The 18,582-nt window shown below is 41.9% G+C and overlaps 2 protein-coding genes and 1 long non-coding RNA gene across 4 annotated transcripts; 2 read left to right on the top strand and 1 right to left on the bottom strand.

Annotated features, from left to right (window-relative positions):
• The first annotated feature begins 119 nt into the window (after positions 1–119).
• On the top strand, positions 120–4,884 carry LOC135339907 (uncharacterized). 2 transcript variants are annotated; one of them, XM_064536143.1, is made up of 6 exons: positions 120–3,770; positions 3,821–3,937; positions 3,988–4,128; positions 4,200–4,357; positions 4,408–4,560; positions 4,643–4,884. In XM_064536143.1, the coding sequence occupies exons 1-4, from the start codon at positions 3,705–3,707 to the stop codon at positions 4,221–4,223; spliced, it is 348 nt and encodes a 115-aa protein (XP_064392213.1). In that variant the 5' UTR covers positions 120–3,704; the 3' UTR covers positions 4,224–4,357; positions 4,408–4,560; positions 4,643–4,884. The 2 variants fall into 2 exon arrangements, with proteins under 2 accessions (XP_064392213.1, XP_064392212.1); XM_064536142.1 differs by having other exon boundaries at positions 3,988–4,163; positions 4,260–4,357; positions 4,643–4,882.
• On the top strand, positions 4,768–6,149 carry LOC135340190 (uncharacterized; the record flags this gene model as incomplete). The annotated part of the gene is made up of 5 exons (XM_064536512.1): positions 4,768–4,963; positions 5,036–5,248; positions 5,288–5,315; positions 5,357–5,689; positions 5,756–6,149. Coding segments are annotated over 5 exons (1,164 nt in total), but the record flags the coding sequence as incomplete, so codon positions are not given.
• Positions 6,150–7,011: 862 nt separating this feature from the next.
• Positions 7,012–17,608, bottom strand: LOC135339908 (uncharacterized). The gene is made up of 4 exons (XR_010396135.1): positions 16,882–17,608; positions 15,437–16,825; positions 9,082–12,236; positions 7,012–9,025 (listed from the first exon to the last, which is right to left on the bottom strand). It is a non-coding gene; the product is annotated as an uncharacterized LOC135339908 (long non-coding RNA).
• Between the last annotated feature and the right edge of the window lie 974 nt (positions 17,609–18,582).

Genomic DNA, 18,582 nt, shown 5'->3' with positions numbered 1-18,582 from the left:
AGTGTCCCAAATGTGTACGAACATCACAAAACCTAACTGTGTTTTGTTACAACATTTAAGGATTGCTTGCATTTGTGGAGGTCCCCTAGCGTCCTGTTAACATTAGCCAACTTTCAAGATTGCTCGGGTTTGTGGAGACAATCACGCGTCCCAAATGTGTACGAACCAAACCTAACTATAACAACTCAGCTTGATGAGGAAGCTTGATTTGTTGCCTACTTTTAGTTTTACTGGGGACGATATAAGGGACAATCACGTCCCCTAGCTTCCCCTAGCATCCCAAATCTGTACGAACCTCACATAAGCTTGACGAGGAAGCTTGAAACATTAGCCAACTTTCAGGGTTGCTGAGGTTTGTGGGCCGCTGATCCTAACCCTTGCCCCGTAGCGTCCCCTGGAGTCCCCTAGCGTCCCAAATCTGTACAAACGCAGGAAGCTTGACTTGTTAACATTTTGCTGAGGTTTGTGGGGCCCTGTAGCGTCCCCTACACTATAAAAACTAATGGGTTAAAGTGACTCGCGGTTGCGGGTCATTTGAATGTCTCACCAAATGACCCACACTACTCACGGGTTATGTTTGCAATGTAACCAATGGGTTACCTTTTAAGTGGGTTAAAAGCACCAAGAACCGTGTAGTTAAAATGACCCACGAGTTACCCCATGCACATGTGTTATAATCACCCATTCGTGGGTTGTTTTCCCATTACCATGCATGTGGTCCACACAGCAGTTAGTTCGCATTTCGTAACATAAACAGTATAATTATACACGACATAGCACAACAGATAGAGAATGTCATGAACAAAATTAATATAGTAATATTATAAAGCAATAAATAATTATTGCGCACAATAACAATCAATACTTACTACACTATAAATGTCATTTCAAACTGATGTGCGTTTTTTATATACATGCTGTACCTAGTAGATCCATCGCTTTGATCCATGAGGATGTCTTGAAGAAAAAAAACGTCGCTTTTAGAGATTTCGGGTAAACAATGTCGAAAACATAATAAGCCGCCATCAAAGATGTTATTCCTCCAATTAAATCCATGGAAGGCAATTCCATTAGCGCTGCTATCAAAAACATTTGAACAATTTGGTCGTCTTCGTGGAAAACCAAGAGTTGAGGCTCGCAAATTTCAGACTTGAAAAAGATGTCAATCTTGTCACAAGCCGAAAACGAAAACGATTATAATTAGGACAGAAATGTGTGGTTCAGTGAAGAACATTACAATAATGATGTGAATATTATAATTATACATTCATGTTATAGTTTACTCAGTAAAAAGTGCGGAGTGCGTGTATGTAAGTGACTGTGTTCAATCTAAGTATAATACCTCAACGAAAATTACTGGAAGATTGGGAGGCTTCCTGTGGTAGATGTTTTTGTTAATAACTTCCAGCAGCTGACGTTCAACACCAAATGTCATCTTTCCCGTTCCACCGAGAACTTTCTTGTTAACTGCCTGCCAATTTGCTTCAATGGTCTCCACAATTGAAGTTTCTTTAATGATTTCCTTAAACTCGTAAAGAAGCTGGAAATGACGAAACAATGCAAGTGAGTGCATGCGAGGGCATACGAGTATATTATTTTTACTAGGATAACTATGGATGTGTATACATATACGGCGTATCGATCAGTATGTACAATTACTGTATTAATGTCACATAATTATACCCATTTGTGCTCTTTGAAAACAGGAAATGTTTCAATGATGATACTAGTAGAGATCTCAGGATTCCTCATCCATGCTATTCTCATTGCTACTTATTAGCATTTGGATTGTTTGAGCTGGAGGATTTTTCGATTCTAAAAGCTTTTTCATAGATTTTGCTGATTCACTCTCAACTTCATCCGGCTCAGTCTTGGGAACAGTCAGTGCGAAGCTTTTCGACTTAATGCGCGTGTGCATCTTTCTCTTGTTTCTATATCGCTGGGACAATTGCGTTTGCTGCAGGGAAATTATAGCTATAATAATGGATGCGAGGGTATTTGTAGTTCACTTACCCAATACTTGGTTTTTCTTGTGTCTTGCAGTGAGGGGTATTTTTCGACCACCTTTCGACTTATAGCTTCATATTCACTGACACTAGGATCTGGTAGAACTCCATCGAAGAAGTCGACGATTTCTCGGATGAACGCTGATCGGTTGGTTGTCTGGCTCTGCTAAGGTTCCATCAGCAATGAGATTCGTAACCCTTCGTGAGAAATGGGTGGGAAGCTGAACATTTTTAATGTCAAATGAAAGATCCAGGACATTTTCCTATGAGTGCAAGAAAGAGCACACTATGATAATTCATAATTCGTATGGGTCGATATGAATACTTACTAATTTTTTCATCGGCGGTTCAGAATCTTTAGTTTCACGAGCACTCAGGATGTCTTCAGAAGTTTCCTATAAACAAATAATTCATTATTTATAACTCACATCCAGGTTCAGGGGCCACCCTTGGTACATACCACCTCCTATATGCACAAAGTGCTTCATGTGACACATAGCAACACGCTTAGTATTAACTCACATCCAGGTTCAGGGGCCGTTTTGCCACCCTTGGTAGTTCTTTACATACCACCTCCTATGTGCACAAAGTTTTTCATGTGACACATAGCAACACACTTAGTATTAACTCACATCCAGGTTCAGGGGCCGTTTTGCCACCCTTGGTAGTTCTTCACATGCCACCTCCTATATGCACAAAGTTTTACTCAAGGACAGAATTACCTGGCTCTGAACATCTCTGACGAACTTTCTCATTTTCAGCCTCACGATAGGTATAGGTACGAGAGCGGAAAACTCATTAAAGTCGTTTACTAACTCGACCAGGGCTTCGCCATCAATATCATTTTCTGTAACAAGGACATTTTAAGAGTTTTGAATCTTGTAGCAAGTAGTAATAGGTAACAGGTAACAATTGCTAATGTGGTTGGCTTGCTATACTTATATATATCTAGTGTCAATCACTATTATTATAAAGTTAAAAAAACCTCTCATAATAATTACTACTAGAGACCTTACCTCTTATAGAAGTGTCATCTATTCCTCTTTCACAAAGGCGCTTACAAATCTCCTCAGTGGATAGAGTGTCCATGGCCGACCAGCTAGCTGCAGATAGCCAGCTGTGCACGTACTGCGCATGCTCGAAATTGTCCTGTACCGTAGCAACCAAGCTGCATGCAGCTCCTCCCTCCTGGCCTGAGGCCTGAGGTCCTCAAAGCCTAATATGGCACAACAAAAGAAGTCTACCGGTGTTCCATGTGCACCTTCGCTACCACTTGCAGAAGCACATCTACACTGTTCATAGAGATGATCCCAACTTTCATGTTTACTGTTCATTTTGCAACAGATCCTTCAAGAAACTTAGTGCATACAGAAAGCACACTATAGAAAGTACCTATGTCCAGGACGATGAAGATTCAGAGCCAGAAAATTTCGTCCAGCCCACTCTCAATGCAGATGAATCATGTACCAGTCAAAGATCTGAAGAAACTCACCTACAGTTAGACAAGAAGTGGCTCGAGGCACGTTATATCCTTGGATTGAAAGAAAAATACTCAATCACTCAAACTGCAATAGACCATGTGGTGTCGTCAACAGCTTCCTTCCTTGCTGTCGAGATTCTATTACAGCTGGTACTGGTGATTCTAGTTTGGACGAGGCACTTCTTTTGATAAAAAAAAGGGTTGATGTTGCCAAGGATATGTTCGGTGGCCTTCAATCATTTTATCTACAAAGGAAGTATTTCAGGGAAAATTTTCAGCTTGTGGTGAGTAAAATAGATATTGAGTAGCATCTTTAAAAATTGTTTTCTTACAGGAATCCACACCTGTCACTCTGGGATCTCACCTTGAGTGGAAAATGAGGAGGGTTCGGAAAAAGGCTGTACGAATGTACGATAGATTTTACTACGTACCACTTTTAAAGTCCCTCAAGGTGAGTCTTTTGAATCAATGTGTATACCATAATAATGTGTTATCAAATAGGCTTTACTCAGAAAAAACGACATTCAGGAGGAGGTCTATCGCATGCATGGTGTCCTTCGCGACGTTATGGACGGAGCATATGCCAAGGGAGCATCGCAGACGAATGAGTTACGGCTTGCATTCTACCATGATGAGTTAGAGGTAGCCAATCCGCTTGGCTTACGCAGGGGAAATAGGTAATTATGATTATAATGTTATAAACACTTTTTCAGCTGTTTTCTATTGGACGTTATTAAATGTACACCCTGCCCCCATTGACGAAGTACATTCAGCTTTTAGCAGTGATTAGCAGTGATTAATGCGAACGTAGTACGGTATCGACCGAATATTATCCTCTGCTGTCAAAGATTTGAAAACTCTAGGCTCTACTGTGAGTTTATAATTATTGCACATCAATATTAAAAATCCTGATACGTTCAGGGAATAACTGTACAATGGGGTGATAGCGAAAAGCAATTGAAAGGTTCTTTGCTGGTGTATCTTGCGGATACCCCGGCAGCAGGTGTGGGTGTAGGTGGGGCTTACCGAGGCTGTTGAACATGTATGATCACCAAACAGGAACTCTGTCAAAAGGTGAACTGTATGGCATTATCATAGTATATACGCATACATACAGGAAACAGACATTAATTGACATATCCATGCATTGATATAGCTCCAGTGTGATAAGTTACGTACTACTGTGAGTTAGTCGACAGTGACCCTTCTTTCTCAAGACAGTTCGGTCTCAGTATTTTACACGAAGCACCTGGATTTGATGTTTGTTCGTGCTTGACATAATGCATATCATATTTGAGGGTGTTTTGCCTCGTCGCATTGGTTCGTTACTGCATCTCTCAGAAGCGATTTTTCACTCTACAACAGCTTAATACCCAAATTTCGATTTTCAAGTATGGGTACAGTGAAAAGATGAATAAGCCTCGACCTATCGATAGAGATCACCTGACTGCAGAGGACAAAAAGATTGTACAATCAGGTAATTAATTTGTTGTACATGAATCCATACAAATAAATACATGCATGTATGCATATGCGTGCTCCTTTGCAGCATCACAAATGTGGTTGCTAGGACGGCTTCTTCCGCTTATGGTTGGTGAATTTGTTCCTAACGATGATCCTCACTGGATCTGTTACTTGGGGTTGTTGTCTGTTATGGTTCTGTGCACAGCATTTGAGTTTACGAGCGATTCTATAGAGACTCTACAACTATCAATAGAGGACTACCTTCTCAGACTCTATCCTGACTCGATCACCCCAAGTTAGACTGTAAGTTGCATTTGTCTTAGTCAACGTGTTTTAGGTGTGAAAACTGTTTGCACACAAACACGGCACACAAACACGTATAAGGCTACCTTTTGTAATGATGCAGGTTTGGCCCCCTTCGTCATCAGTGGTGTATGCGCTTTGAAGCGAAAAATTCGCAGCTGAAACAGTTTGTGGGAAAGAATTTCAAAAATCTCCCCAAGACTATAGCGGAACGGCACCAAAATTACATGTGCATGCACCTGTTACCTTCTCCTGGAGTGGAAAGGACCAATTTCCTATATGTGGTGATGAAATCCACAAAGGTAATCTTAGTTGAGATATTTATTTGCGATAAATGTTGTTTTTTAGTTGACGAGTATCCCCTTGAGAGCTTCCACCCGTCACAGTTGAAAGCTATCATAATGACAACGTTTCCAAATAAGCTGTTTTTACCTGTGTAAGTGAGTCATAAAACCTTAATAACTGGACTTGTTCTGCAGTAGTTCTTGTGTAAAATGTCTAGGACAAGAGTTTCGCCCAAGTGGAGTTATCTGTCAAGTGGAGTTATCTGTTTGAAAAAACCTGAGGATACAGACTACCCAATCTTTGGTGAAATCAGGCATGTTGTTGTTGTCCGAGACTCAATATATGTTGCTGCTCAACTTTATACAACATTAGGTTTTAATCACCGCTATGAGGTGTGCTTAGACAATACTTACTCGGTTGTTCTTGTGAGTCATTTAGCGTTATACCAAGTACTTCACAAGTACACCATTAATTTACAAACACTGATTGTTGTGAGGTCATGTGACCATATAGAATTTTTGTTTAATAGCAGTGATGACAAGTGTATAATAATTATACTGATTGTTAAAATGATGACATATACGCAATATATAGAAAATAATACTGAATGACATTAATTATTATAGGTAGCTTTTCCAACGTCGTTGCAAATAAACAAAGAGTTATTTTATAAGACCCACTTGCATGTAACATACATACAAGGTATGTTTGACTCACTTTACCGGGTACACTTTACCCATCTTCATTTAACATACGGGTTATTTCATATAAAGTGAGTCAAAATCGACATAACCATCCATTGAATCATCACTTTTGTGGATATGACCCGTGTGTGACCCACTGCTCATAATGTCAGTTGACCCACTAGTATGTTAAAACGACCCACTAGTTTTTACAGTGTAGCGTCCCAAATGTGTACAAACCTCATAAACTAACTGTAACAACTCAGCATGATGAGGAAGCTTGACTTGTTAACACCAGCCAACTTTCAGGATCACAAGGGCGTCCCCTGGAGTCGTCCCAAATTTGTACGAACCTCACATAAGCTAACCGTAACAACTCAAGCTTGACTTGTTAGCACCAGCCAACTTTCAGGGTCGCTGGGGTTCGTGGGACTCCAAAGCGTCCCCTGGAGTCCCAAATCTGTACGAACCTCACATAAGCTAACCGTAACAACTCAGCATGATGACGAAGCTTGACTTGTTAGCACCAGCCAACTCGCTAGGGACATTTACGTCCCCTAGCGTCTCACATAAGCTAATCACATAAGCTAACCGTAACAACTCAGCATGATGAGGAAGCTAGCACCAGCCAACTTTCAAGGTCGCTAGGATTCGTGGGACCCCAAAGTCCCTGTCCCCTAGGGTGTACCCGTAACAACTCAGCATGACGAGCACTAGCCAACTTTCAGGGTCGCTGGGGTTTTTGGGACCCCAAGGGACATTTAGGTCCCCCTTAGGGTCCCAAATCTGTACGAACATCACATAAGCTAACCGTAACAACTCAGGGAAGCTTGATTTGTTAGCATCAGCCAATGTAAAAGATCCACTTCTAGACTATTAAGTTCTCCCAATTCAATTTCATTTAACAACATCAATTCCACAACATCGCATAAACTTTAACATCACAAAAACAACTAAAACTCAAAATCTAACACACTGTCCTTTTATACACTCCTGAACACTTCCTGTTTGTCAGGTTCTAAAACTGGTTTGACGGGATCTTACAGGGCAGGAGAGTACAGGGCAGGAGAGAGGACCTTGGGTGTACAGTCGTATACTATTGCACAACATACCAAATAAGTGAATGTAGTCTATTTAACACTATAACAGCTATAATCATTGCCTGGCATACATGAACAGTAACCCTATACAATAACGAACAAAAGCACAAACATAGTCTTTCACACTCCTACCCACCTCTCCTGCAATAAACTTGTTTACGGCCCTCGGGAAAGAGCGTCTGCATTCCCGTTGCTTTTCCCTTGTCGATATTTCACTGTGTATTTTGTAGCTTATTCCTTCGGATTTTCTTAGAAATGTTCCAATCATAAGATATTTACATTTAAGTACAACTACTCAGGAACAAGCTCCATCGTGTTAATCTCGCATTGTTCTCTTTGATCCGGTCCAACCATTCTAGGGAACGATGGTCAGTCTGAATTGTAAAGGGTCGGCCTAGTAAGTAGGCACCTAGTAAGTAGGCACCAACTCCCAATTTAATCACCAAACATTCTTTCTCTATAGTCGAGTATTTTTCTCCAACAGTTTGCAAGCAGTAGGGTGTTCGTTACCCTCATCATCCTTCTGGCTAAGTACTGCTCCAACCCCTCTGTCTGACGCATCAGTTTGTAAGATGAATTCACGGCTAAAGTCTGGACTCCGGAGTATTGGTTTTGAGCACAAGCATTTTTTAAGGTGTTGAAATGCTGTTTCAGTCTGCGGTCCATTTCACCTGAGAGGGAGCTTTTCCTCGTGTTAAATCTGTAAGGGAACAAGCGACCGTAGAATAATCAGGAATAAATTTACGATAATATCCCGTCATTCCGAGGTATGTTTTCGGCTTTTCAAAGTTTTCAATTGCATCTATCTTCGGGTGTTCAAGTTGCACTGTTCCATTGCCCACAACAAACCCCAAATATACACACTGATTTGTTCCAAATTGGCATTTTTTGGGCTTTACAGTGAGGCCAGCAGCTCGAATTCGATCCAGTACAATGGCCAGGTGATCCTGCCAGGTTCCACTGTATATCACAATGTCATCCAAGTAAGCATTTGCACAATGCTGCAGACCGTTTGTCGACCATCCGCTGGAACGTGGCTGGGAGCGGCCAAATGGCATCCTCCGAAACTGAAACAAACCAAAGGGTGTGGTAAACGCTGTCTTTGCCTGTGCCTCCGGTTTCCACAGGTACTTGCCAATAGCCACGTGACAAGTCCAGGGTACTGATAAACTTGGCCTCTCCTAGATTATCCTGCATCCATATTCGACACATTTCGATAGTCCTTTCCAACCAAAACTATCGGTGATGCCCAGTCGCTGGATGACGGTTCGATAATTCCATGATCTAGCAGCTCTTGTTTTACGGCTGCTCGATAAGCCTGCGGTAGTCGATAGGGTGGTAGTTTAGTTGTAGGAGTCCCGTTGTAATAGTGTGCGACGCCAGATTGGTACATCCAGGAGTGGCCGTTAACACATCTGCGTAGGTGTCAAGAACTTCTTTCAACTTTTCTTTTTGTTCTGAACTTAACTCTTCACCCTTCAGTGTCATCGGTCGCCTCTTCAACAAAGTAGTTAGTGCTTGTTAGCCCGTGGAATACTCGTTTGCTTTTACGCCGATCGTGTAGGTTTACCAAATAGTTCACTTTGCCCTTGAGCTTGTGGTCGGAAGTAGCACGAGGACCTGCAGAGGTAGATCCAGGGGGAGATCCAAGGGAGCAAAGGAACCCCCCTTTTGCTCAAAATATTAAAATTGATTTTTAGCAATCTACAGTCATTTACAGTCATGTTTTACCTATTCTACTTATGTAGTAATGTCAATACCTGCATGTAGTCCACTCTAGAAGGAACAGAACTTAGCTAAAAGCAGTGGCAGCTTCTTTACTCTTTCTCAACTGATCGCGTTGCAAAAATTGCATAGTAAGCAGTAATTAATTGGATACAAGATGGCTTTGATTGTGGTAATTATGTTTAACCAGACTTACTTATTATACAACAATGAGTAACAGGAACCATTCTCAAAAAGAGTAGAGCAGGTACGGTTTCACATAAATAAAAATCCAAATCATATAAATAAACAACAAAACTTATAAATAAAAACAACTTCAATTGTAGGTTCAGAGTCACAGGATGCTATCACTGCACTGGAGCCATAGCTATAGCTAGACTACGGTACTATAATAGACCTCCCTAGCAGCTTGGCCTAGCACTCAGGTGACAGGAAACGACACCGGAAATGGGCGGAGGGTATACCGGAAGTGGGCGTGGTCCAATTTTTGCGCTGCTGGGCTCATTATCCTTTTACCAATTGCTTTTAGGAACCACCCTTTTCTAATGTCTAGATCCGCCTCTGACCTGTTCTCTCTCTGGTGCCTCGATCATAGTAACGCTTCTGAGACTTTTGTGCAGCCATTCTTTCTCGCATTAGCAGAACATGGTGGAAATACTTTCATCAGCCTCCTTCAATACAGTCCTCTGACATCACGGCCATAGAGCAGCTCAAATGGGGAGTATCCTGTACTTTCTTGTGGGACTTCTCTGTATGCAAACAAAACATATGGGATTAGCTTGTCCCAATCCTTACCATCCTCTGCTGCTGATTTTCTGAGCATCTCTTTCAGTGTCTGTTCGAATGTTTGGGGGCTAGCTTTTACTCCAAGCAGTTCGGCCAACATCTGTGAGGTGAAGTTGGTCCCCTGATCGGTGAGGATCTCTTTCGGGAGGCTTCACTAGCACGTGCTCCGCATCGATCAATTTCGCTTCTGGGTATCTAGTTCCATAATCACATATCACAAGGACGTACCGGTTTCCTGAGCGGTTCCTTGGCAGTGGGCCAATGATGTCCAAGGCAATTCGTTCAAACGGGGTGGAGATACAGGGGAGTGGCACCTCGCCTCCGGGTACACTTCTGGCACAGCTACGGCAATAGTCTTTAACGTCACCAAACAAAGTTGGTCAATAGAACCTGTCCATAACTCTCCTGGCTGTTTTCTTCTTTCCAAGGTGTCCACCTAGTGTGTGCAATATGTAAAACATTATGACGATAGTCCTTTGGCAACACCTCCTCGGCCTCTCGCTTAGCTGGCACCCATCGTCTATAAATCAATCCGTCTCGTTCTAAGAACCCAGTATCAGTCATTCCAGCTCGTACATGCTTCAGAGTGTCGTCAGTTTGCTGTAAATTTACTGTCCAACAATACTACGTACCTCACTTTTGTTTAGTGGGGGATCTTGATTAGTGGGGGATCTTGAGCACGCACTAGGCCATGTTCTATCCTCTGTTCTCTTCTGACTCCGGCTCAAGTAGGGTTTATTCTCTTCAAACAAATCGTCATCGAATTCACTACCAACCAATTGCGTTTCAGCTGTCGTCTCCACCATTTTGGTTCTCTCTTTTTCTTCATAGCATCTTCGGCTTCCTCCTGTCTGGTCTGACCACGTGTTCGCACCACATACACTGCAGCTGTATGTCTGATACTTGGGTTTTCCTGCAACAACATCCGTTCCCAGCAACACTGATGTAGGCAACACTGCTGCCAAGGGGCCGTTTGTATAATGCATCGTATTGTTACTGCTTCTCCTTCCAGATACTTCGTCTTATCTACCAGGTTCTTATGCACCATCGTTCTAAAGCACCCAGTATCCAACACAATATCTGCCACCGTTTGACCTTCTACCAGTCCAAACCTACTGATCGGCACAACTTTCTCTGGGCACCTGGAAGCCCCAATACACCACAATCCCCAATACACCACAATTAAAACATTTTACCTTTTTGGGTTCAAACCTAGGGCTCTCCTTCTTGTCCGAATTCAGCCTCTCTGAAGTTTCCTGAGCACACCCTAGCGAAATGTCCAGGCTTTCCACACTTGTGACATTTTCTCGGTTCTCCAGTCTGCTCCTTTGTCCATCCCCGATCCACACACCATCTCGCCTGCACATAATCATCTGCCAGGCATCCAGCTTCGTTTCCACACTTGGGCTTCTTCTCCGACAGCATCCGGCCTTCTTTGCTAGCGTCACTGCTAGCTCTCGAAAAGTCTCATTCTTGCTTTTTCGGGTCACTTGAAATCGTCTGCGATAACTCTCTTCGCTCACATCGTACCGTCTCAGAATCGCCTCTTTAACTCGTCAACTGCTGCATACGCCTCGGCAAGCTTGAAGACCAGCCTCGATGTCTTCCGAATCCGATAACTTCGACAACCGTGCTCGGCCAGCTCGCTCCTGTTCTCGAGCACCACTATGCTCCATCCAGCCCCGCATGGCTTCCATCTGCTCCCTTATCTGCAGCTGATGTGCAGTCTCTCGTTCGGCATCGCGTCTAGCATTCTCGCGACTGTCGTTCTTCCAGTAGCATCTGTAGAATCCGCTCCATGCTGGCTCCATGCTGCCATCGTCCTGTGCCATAGATGTGTTGTAGACTCGTGTACTCATAAACTGTTCAGTCCTTTACAGTGAGGGTTGAGTTTCACCAATTGCTTCCTCCAGCTCGTCTAGCTCAATAGGATCCCACCGCTGCCACCAAAAGACTATTAAGTTCTCACAATTCAATTCAACAATCTTCATTTAACAACATCAATTCCACAACATCGCATAAACTTTAACATCACAAAAACAACTAAAACTCAAAATCTAACACACTGTCCTTTTATACACTCCTGAACACTTCCTGTTTGTCAGGTTCTAAAACTGGTTTGACGGGATCTTACAGGGCAGGAGAGAGGGATTAACACCTTGGGTGTACAGTATTGCACAACATACCAAATAAGTGAATGTAGTCTATTTAACACTATAACAGCTGTAATCATTGCCTGGCATACATGAACAGTAACCCTATACAATAACGAACAAAAGCACAAACAATAACCAACTAAGAAACATAGTCTTTCACACTCCTACCCACCTCTTCTGCAATAAACTTGTTCGTCTGCCTTCCCGTTGCTTTTCCCTTGTCGATATTTCACTGTGTATTGGTACGGCTGCAGGAACAAGCTTAATCTCACATTATTATTGAGCAACATAGTGGTCACCCACAAACAAGTTTTCATCAGGCTAGAGGACTGTTTTAACAATGTAGTTTGGTACTACATTGGTCAAAGACACTTTCACCAGCAAATTTTTTGCGCGAGGGTTAGCCTTACAGTGGGAGGGGGTTTGATACGGTAGTTCCATATGGGCATGGTTTAGTTAACCCTACGATCGTGGCCCGCAATAGTGACTTTTTTTGCGAAATTCTAATTCTGCGATACTTAGGAAGTAGCTCGAACTACGCACATCCCTGTATAGAAGAAGAGCTGTAGAATCACGTGCAATTTAGTATGTTAAAATTTCATTAGCATCTTACGGCACGAACTATGGCTAGGTTGTTTACTTGTGCCGATGTGCTTGAACAGCTTGAGGACAGCAATGGCGATGTCTCCTCTGGTGATGACAGTGCCTATGAAGGAGAGGGGATAGTAGGATACCTCCCAAAGGCTACTAGCTTTATGCCAGACGCTGATGAACTGTCTGGGACTGAGGACATGCATGACATGGACCTAGACGCTAGAGCACTGTGTGACTCTGGCAAGTAGTATAGTATATCTGTAGTAAGTATAGTATAGCTAATATAGAATTAGCAGTAATGAACAGTCTTTATGTGAGCTTGTAAAATTTCATAGATCGTTCACCGATATAGTAATACATGTACGTCAAATTGATATACTGTTACATTCAATATGATGTGAAAATCAAGCTTAGAATCAAGCTTAGAATCAAGCTTAGTCAAGCCTTTATACCATATGATAGGCTGATCCATAAAAAAAAATTTTTTGGATTTTATCTCACCGCTGGCCGAGCATTTAAAATGATAAAAACAGGTGAGCGTAAGGTTGCACCAGTTGCACCATTTTATTCCTTGTTGTATGGGCGTTCTATTGGTATATGGTTGCTAGGCATTTTATTGCTCTGGAAACCCGATAGAGAATTTACAGACATTTCACTTCACTGTTAATTAAGAATCCGACGGTTAAAGGGTTAAATTAGGGCAAAGGGTTCAGCAGATAACTACAAACCAAGTCAGTTACACTAAGGGCCCGGGTTTCATTCTAATTAAACCATGAACCAAGAGAACCACACCCATTCAAAAGAAATCTCCATGGACACACCCTTTCCATTATAAGTTGCAACCCTCTAATCTTCTTTTAGTGTCTGGTCTCCTCATGCACCCTTGCACAAACATGTATCATAGATCCCTCATTGACATTCTGTGGTTAATTAGTGTCTCCTTCTCTAACCACAACTCAAAATATGAAAGTCCATGATGGGTTCAAACCCGCTGGGTTAGACTTAGGTTTAGGTTAGGGATAGAGTTAGGAGTTAGGGTTAGGAGGGGTTAGGGTTAGGGTTAGGATGGAGAGGGATAGATTTGGGTTAGGGTTAGGGATATAGGGGATAGAGTCAAGTTAGACAACAAGGGTTAGGGTTAGTGATCATTAGCAAACATAATACCTAGTAATAATAGAAACACCACAACAATGAAGGTATGTATAGAAGTTTACATGATCATAAAAAAGTTAAATCGATGCTGCTTCATGCATAACCACTTGAAAGACACTCTGTGTTCGCTTCAACAAAATCGTCGTTAAGTGGATGATATCGAGGATAAACAACACTAGGTGGCTGACAACACTGCTCAGTATGTCCTGACCCTAACCCCATAAACTTAACATTCTTCAAAAGAAAATCTGCCACATACGCTCCCTTTTTCTTCAAATTGCTTCAACTGATCTATATCTCTTCCGTACATGTACATAAACATTTCACAGGAATTGACGACAACTCCACATGGCCGCACTGCTACCAGCTGTTCTGTCAAAAAGTGTTTACGACAACCAGTCAACAGTTCGCTACTATCTGCATCGGAAGCGATCAGTACTATTAGTATGCTAACAGTCAGTGTCAGAGACTCGTCATCGTTTCTACTGCTGAATCTCACAAAATTTGCTGGCTTTCTGATGTTGCCCACCTTTGAGTTGGTGACCTGGAACAACACTGCACTAGGTTGGTGTGATTCACTGGGCACTTCACTTTGTCCTTCGGTGCTGCACACATAGCCCTTGTTAGCTTTTCATTGCCGTCGATTGTGACCAGGCCTTCCTTACAACCAGGTATCAAACAAGCATGTTGTACCCACTCACCAAGATAAATGTAGTGCATTGGGCTTGGCTGTCTTGGCTGTCAAAAGTGCATGCTGCACTGTCAACTGTCTTAACCCGTTAATTAACAGTGAAGTGAAATGTCTCTGTAAATTCTCTATCGGGTTTCCAGAGCAATAAAATGCCTAGCAACCATATACCAATAGAATGCCCATACAACAAGGAATAAAATGGTGCAACATATGTTGCCATAACAACCACGGTTATTACGCTCACCCGTTTTTATCATTTTAAATGCTCGGCCAGCGGTGAGATAAAATCCAAAAATTTTTTTTTTATGGATCAGCCTAGTTGGATCAGCCTAGTTGACTAAGCTTGATTTTCACATCATATGAATGTAACAGTGCTAAGATATATCAATTTGAAGTACAATACGTACAATATCGGTGAACGATCTATGAAATTTACAAGCTCACATAAAGACTGTTCATTACTGCTAATTCTATTTTAGCTATACTATACTTACTACTGATATTCTAGCTATACTATACTACTTGCCAGAGTCACACAGTGAGCCCTCTCCTGGTCTTTTACCGTCCTGGTCCATAGCACTAGCGTCTAGGTGCATGTCCTCAGTCCCAGACAGTTCATCAGCGTCTGGCATAAAGCTGGTAGCCTTTGGGAGGTATCCTACTATCCCCTCTCCATCATAGGCAGACATCGCCATTGCTGTCCTCAAGCACATCAGCACAAGTAAACAACCTAGCCATAGCTATAAACTTCGTGCGATAAGATGCTAATGAAATTTTAACATAGCAATGTGGCTTGGAAATTTCTAGACTAAATTGCACGTGATTCTACAGCTCTTCCTCTATACAGGGATGTGCGTAGTTCGAGCTACTTCCTAAGTATCGCAGAATTAGAATTTCGCAAAAAAAGTCACTATTGCGGGCCATGATCGTGGCCCGTGACGGTTAAAGGGTTAATAGATCCACTTCCTGAGATAATTGTGGTTTCTGTGGTATTGTGGAAGAAACTCTTACCAGACTTGGTCTCGAACGAACTGTGATAGTGTGTCGTTCCACACACCACTAAAACATGCTGGTTCCTTTGTTGGTGTACTGGATGAGATGACGATTCCTGCATGTATAGTGTTATTGTTATGCATTCGATGATTATATTTTAATGAATGACGAGTTGTGTAGTCGTATAGCTGTAGATACTACTTGAGTGAGTATAAATAATGTACTTACTTCAAATAAACTGGCTTATTACAGCAATGTAGTATCGAAGGATATGCAGCATTCTTACTGTTACCAAGACCCAGTTTTCCCTCAGGCCCCAGTTTCTTTGTATACTGCTTGGTTACAGCTAGCTTCTATCCATTCAATATTTGCGTTCAAGCGGGTATCCCATTGGTCGGGTATCCCATTGGTCAGTGAGTACTAGGTAAAACCAATGTACCATGCAAGCCTAATTTTCAAAACTCTTTAAAGAATATTTTTCTCTCAAGTGCAAATCCTGTCACAGTGCAAACTAGCCCCTCCTCTACCAGCTACAGTGGGAACCTGTCGCTCCATTCACAGTGCAAACCAGCCCCTCCTCTCACAGTGCAAACCAGTTCTCCTCTCACAGTGCAAACCAGCCCCTCCTCTCAACGTGCTAACCAGCTCCTCCTCTCGAAGCCTCAACCCCACAAAAGTGAAATCAGTGAAGTAAGCGAATCATAGTATATTATGCTGCTATTGAAAAACCCTATTAAAACCCACACACAGTTTTCGCTGCAATGTCTCTGAGCAAGCTTTCAGCTGCAACTAGGCAAGCGCAAGCTAATACAACATTTTCAATCGACGCTTTTCAGCCCATCGTTGGTAAAACTAGTTATGCTCACGCTGATGCTAATGCATTCACCAGAGTTCATTTTTTGGCCATTGCTCACAGCTACAGCGTCAATGATGGGAACAAATGCAAACATCAAGATGAACCGTGTGAGCCAGCCATAATTTGGTTTGTAATTGCAGCCGAAAAGGGGAAAAAAAACAGCTCAGCAGGCCGATCTCCAGAATCCTCAACCTCCTCAACTCATAGTCGAAGTCGAAATCTCGTGGTGGGCGAGATGAGTAGTTTTTACGGACAGAATCTACAAGCACTCGTTCACGATAACCCTATTAAGACTAGTGTTCAAGCTGGCGCTGTGCTAATGCCTCTCGCCATGTTTTTGCTTTCGCTCAAAAGTATTAGAGTGTTATATTAGTTTCTATAATGAATTTTATATTAAAGTTAGCTTACCTATATAAAGTCACTGAGAAGAAAAGACTTATTTACATGCATCTATTGTTGTTATTTATTGTATTATGTGGCTTACCAGGACCTCAAGAAAGAAGAAAATTGATTCTTCCAGGATCTGTAGTTCAGTGTATATAATATCAGACCTGTGTACATGCATATTGTTATCTATATTGTTATATGGTAGTGTTTTGTGGCTTACCAGGCCCTCAAGACAAAGATGATTCTGCCAGGAGGATCTGGATCTGGATCTTGGTTTCTCACACGTGGGGAATGAGCGCGCATGCGCATTACATCCACAGGAATAATAAAGGGTGTGTCCAAACAGATCAATGGCTACTGCTAGCTAGCTGTTTTAACAGATATTTTCTGAGTCTTGTAGCTAACAAAAAGCTAGCGCTTTAGTGCAAGGCTAACTCATATGTTGAATAGAAAGTATGTGCGGACAGATGATGCTATGAAAGATTCTGAAGAGACTGCAACAGCCTTCAATGTGAGTCAAACTAGCCATAACTCGAGAAAGAAGCTTTAGTTTGCTAATCCACGAATCAAAATCCAAGAGAACGTGGCTAGAAGCCTATAGAAGCTGTTAGTTTTCGTCGCATTGCAACCGTTGAGCAGTTACAGCTGGAACAGACACACAGACACACACACACACACACACACACAGTCAGCTTTACCGTTATCCCTCGTGCGGCTACGCCTCGAGGCATAATAACCCTATTAACTCGAGGCTCCTGGGCAAGAAATTATAAGTCTTACTCTGCTAGCATGGACCACACATCGCTGTATTTATACAACCAGCGTTTGTATACGAAATGCTGAATCTTGTGCATGACGCAGACGGCACACACAGCAGCTCTTTGATTTTCCTCCTCCTGAGCGGGAGCTGCATCTGGAAGAACTCAAAGTGCCCATGGCATCTGACACTGCTTTCACTATTTTCAGTAATCATCATAGTGTACGATCATCACACGATTGGTCTCGTAGTGGAAGGAGATTCATTTAAAAAAACTCATGATGAATTATGTGGATTTAAAAATAAAGACAAAAAAAGCGCAAGAGGATTGGTTGTTCATTGCCTTGAACAAGCGCTAGAACGGCAATGTCTACGAAAACGTTCAGCTTTGGGAATCACCCAAAGCTGTAGAAGCAGCAGCAGCAATAACTCACCACCTGAATAATCAGAAGTTTGAAATGCTGGGTATCAGCTGTACAATAGACCCGGTTGAAGAAGACAACTTGATAATGATGCGCTTGTTGTCAGCGGAATGGCGCTCAAACGATCACACCTGCACGTTTCATTAGCGCCAAAAACACATTAGCGAGAAGTCAAGTTACCCATCATCTGCGACAGGCTGAATCTTTAGGGTACGGGGAGACCACAGCTGCCAACAGCTGCCAACAAGAGAGTACTGATCATTCAGAGAACTTAGCAGTGACTGTGTTGAATCACTAAAGAAAGTAAAGCTGTCTGAAGAAATTTACTCGAAATGTTTCGAGAATGAAGATATAACTGAAGAGTAGCTCATTACAGTCTGTATAATTATATACTTATTCGTTATTAATCGTCTATAATTTATAATCATTGAAATAATAATAACCACCTATACAATACTGTATAGTTATCAATACTGTATAGTTATACGCAATGTATAACATCAATATAAAGTGGTATAATTATACAGTTATACCGCTTTCTACTAAGTGTGATTTATCAATTATAATCAATGTATAACATCAATATAAAGTGGTACAGTTATACAGCGTGTGATTTATCAATTACACTATACAACTATACTGTATAGTTATACAACTATACTGTATAGTTATACGCAATGTATAACATCAATATAAAGTCACCTGGTTGAGCCCATGCACAAGCTCGAAGTAAGGTAAGTAC

Source organism: Halichondria panicea, chromosome 8 (genome assembly GCF_963675165.1).
Source record: "Halichondria panicea chromosome 8, odHalPani1.1, whole genome shotgun sequence".
Taxonomy (NCBI): domain Eukaryota; kingdom Metazoa; phylum Porifera; class Demospongiae; order Suberitida; family Halichondriidae; genus Halichondria; species Halichondria panicea.
Note: the sequence above shows the minus strand (reverse complement) of the source record. Positions and strands in the feature narration are given on the sequence as shown.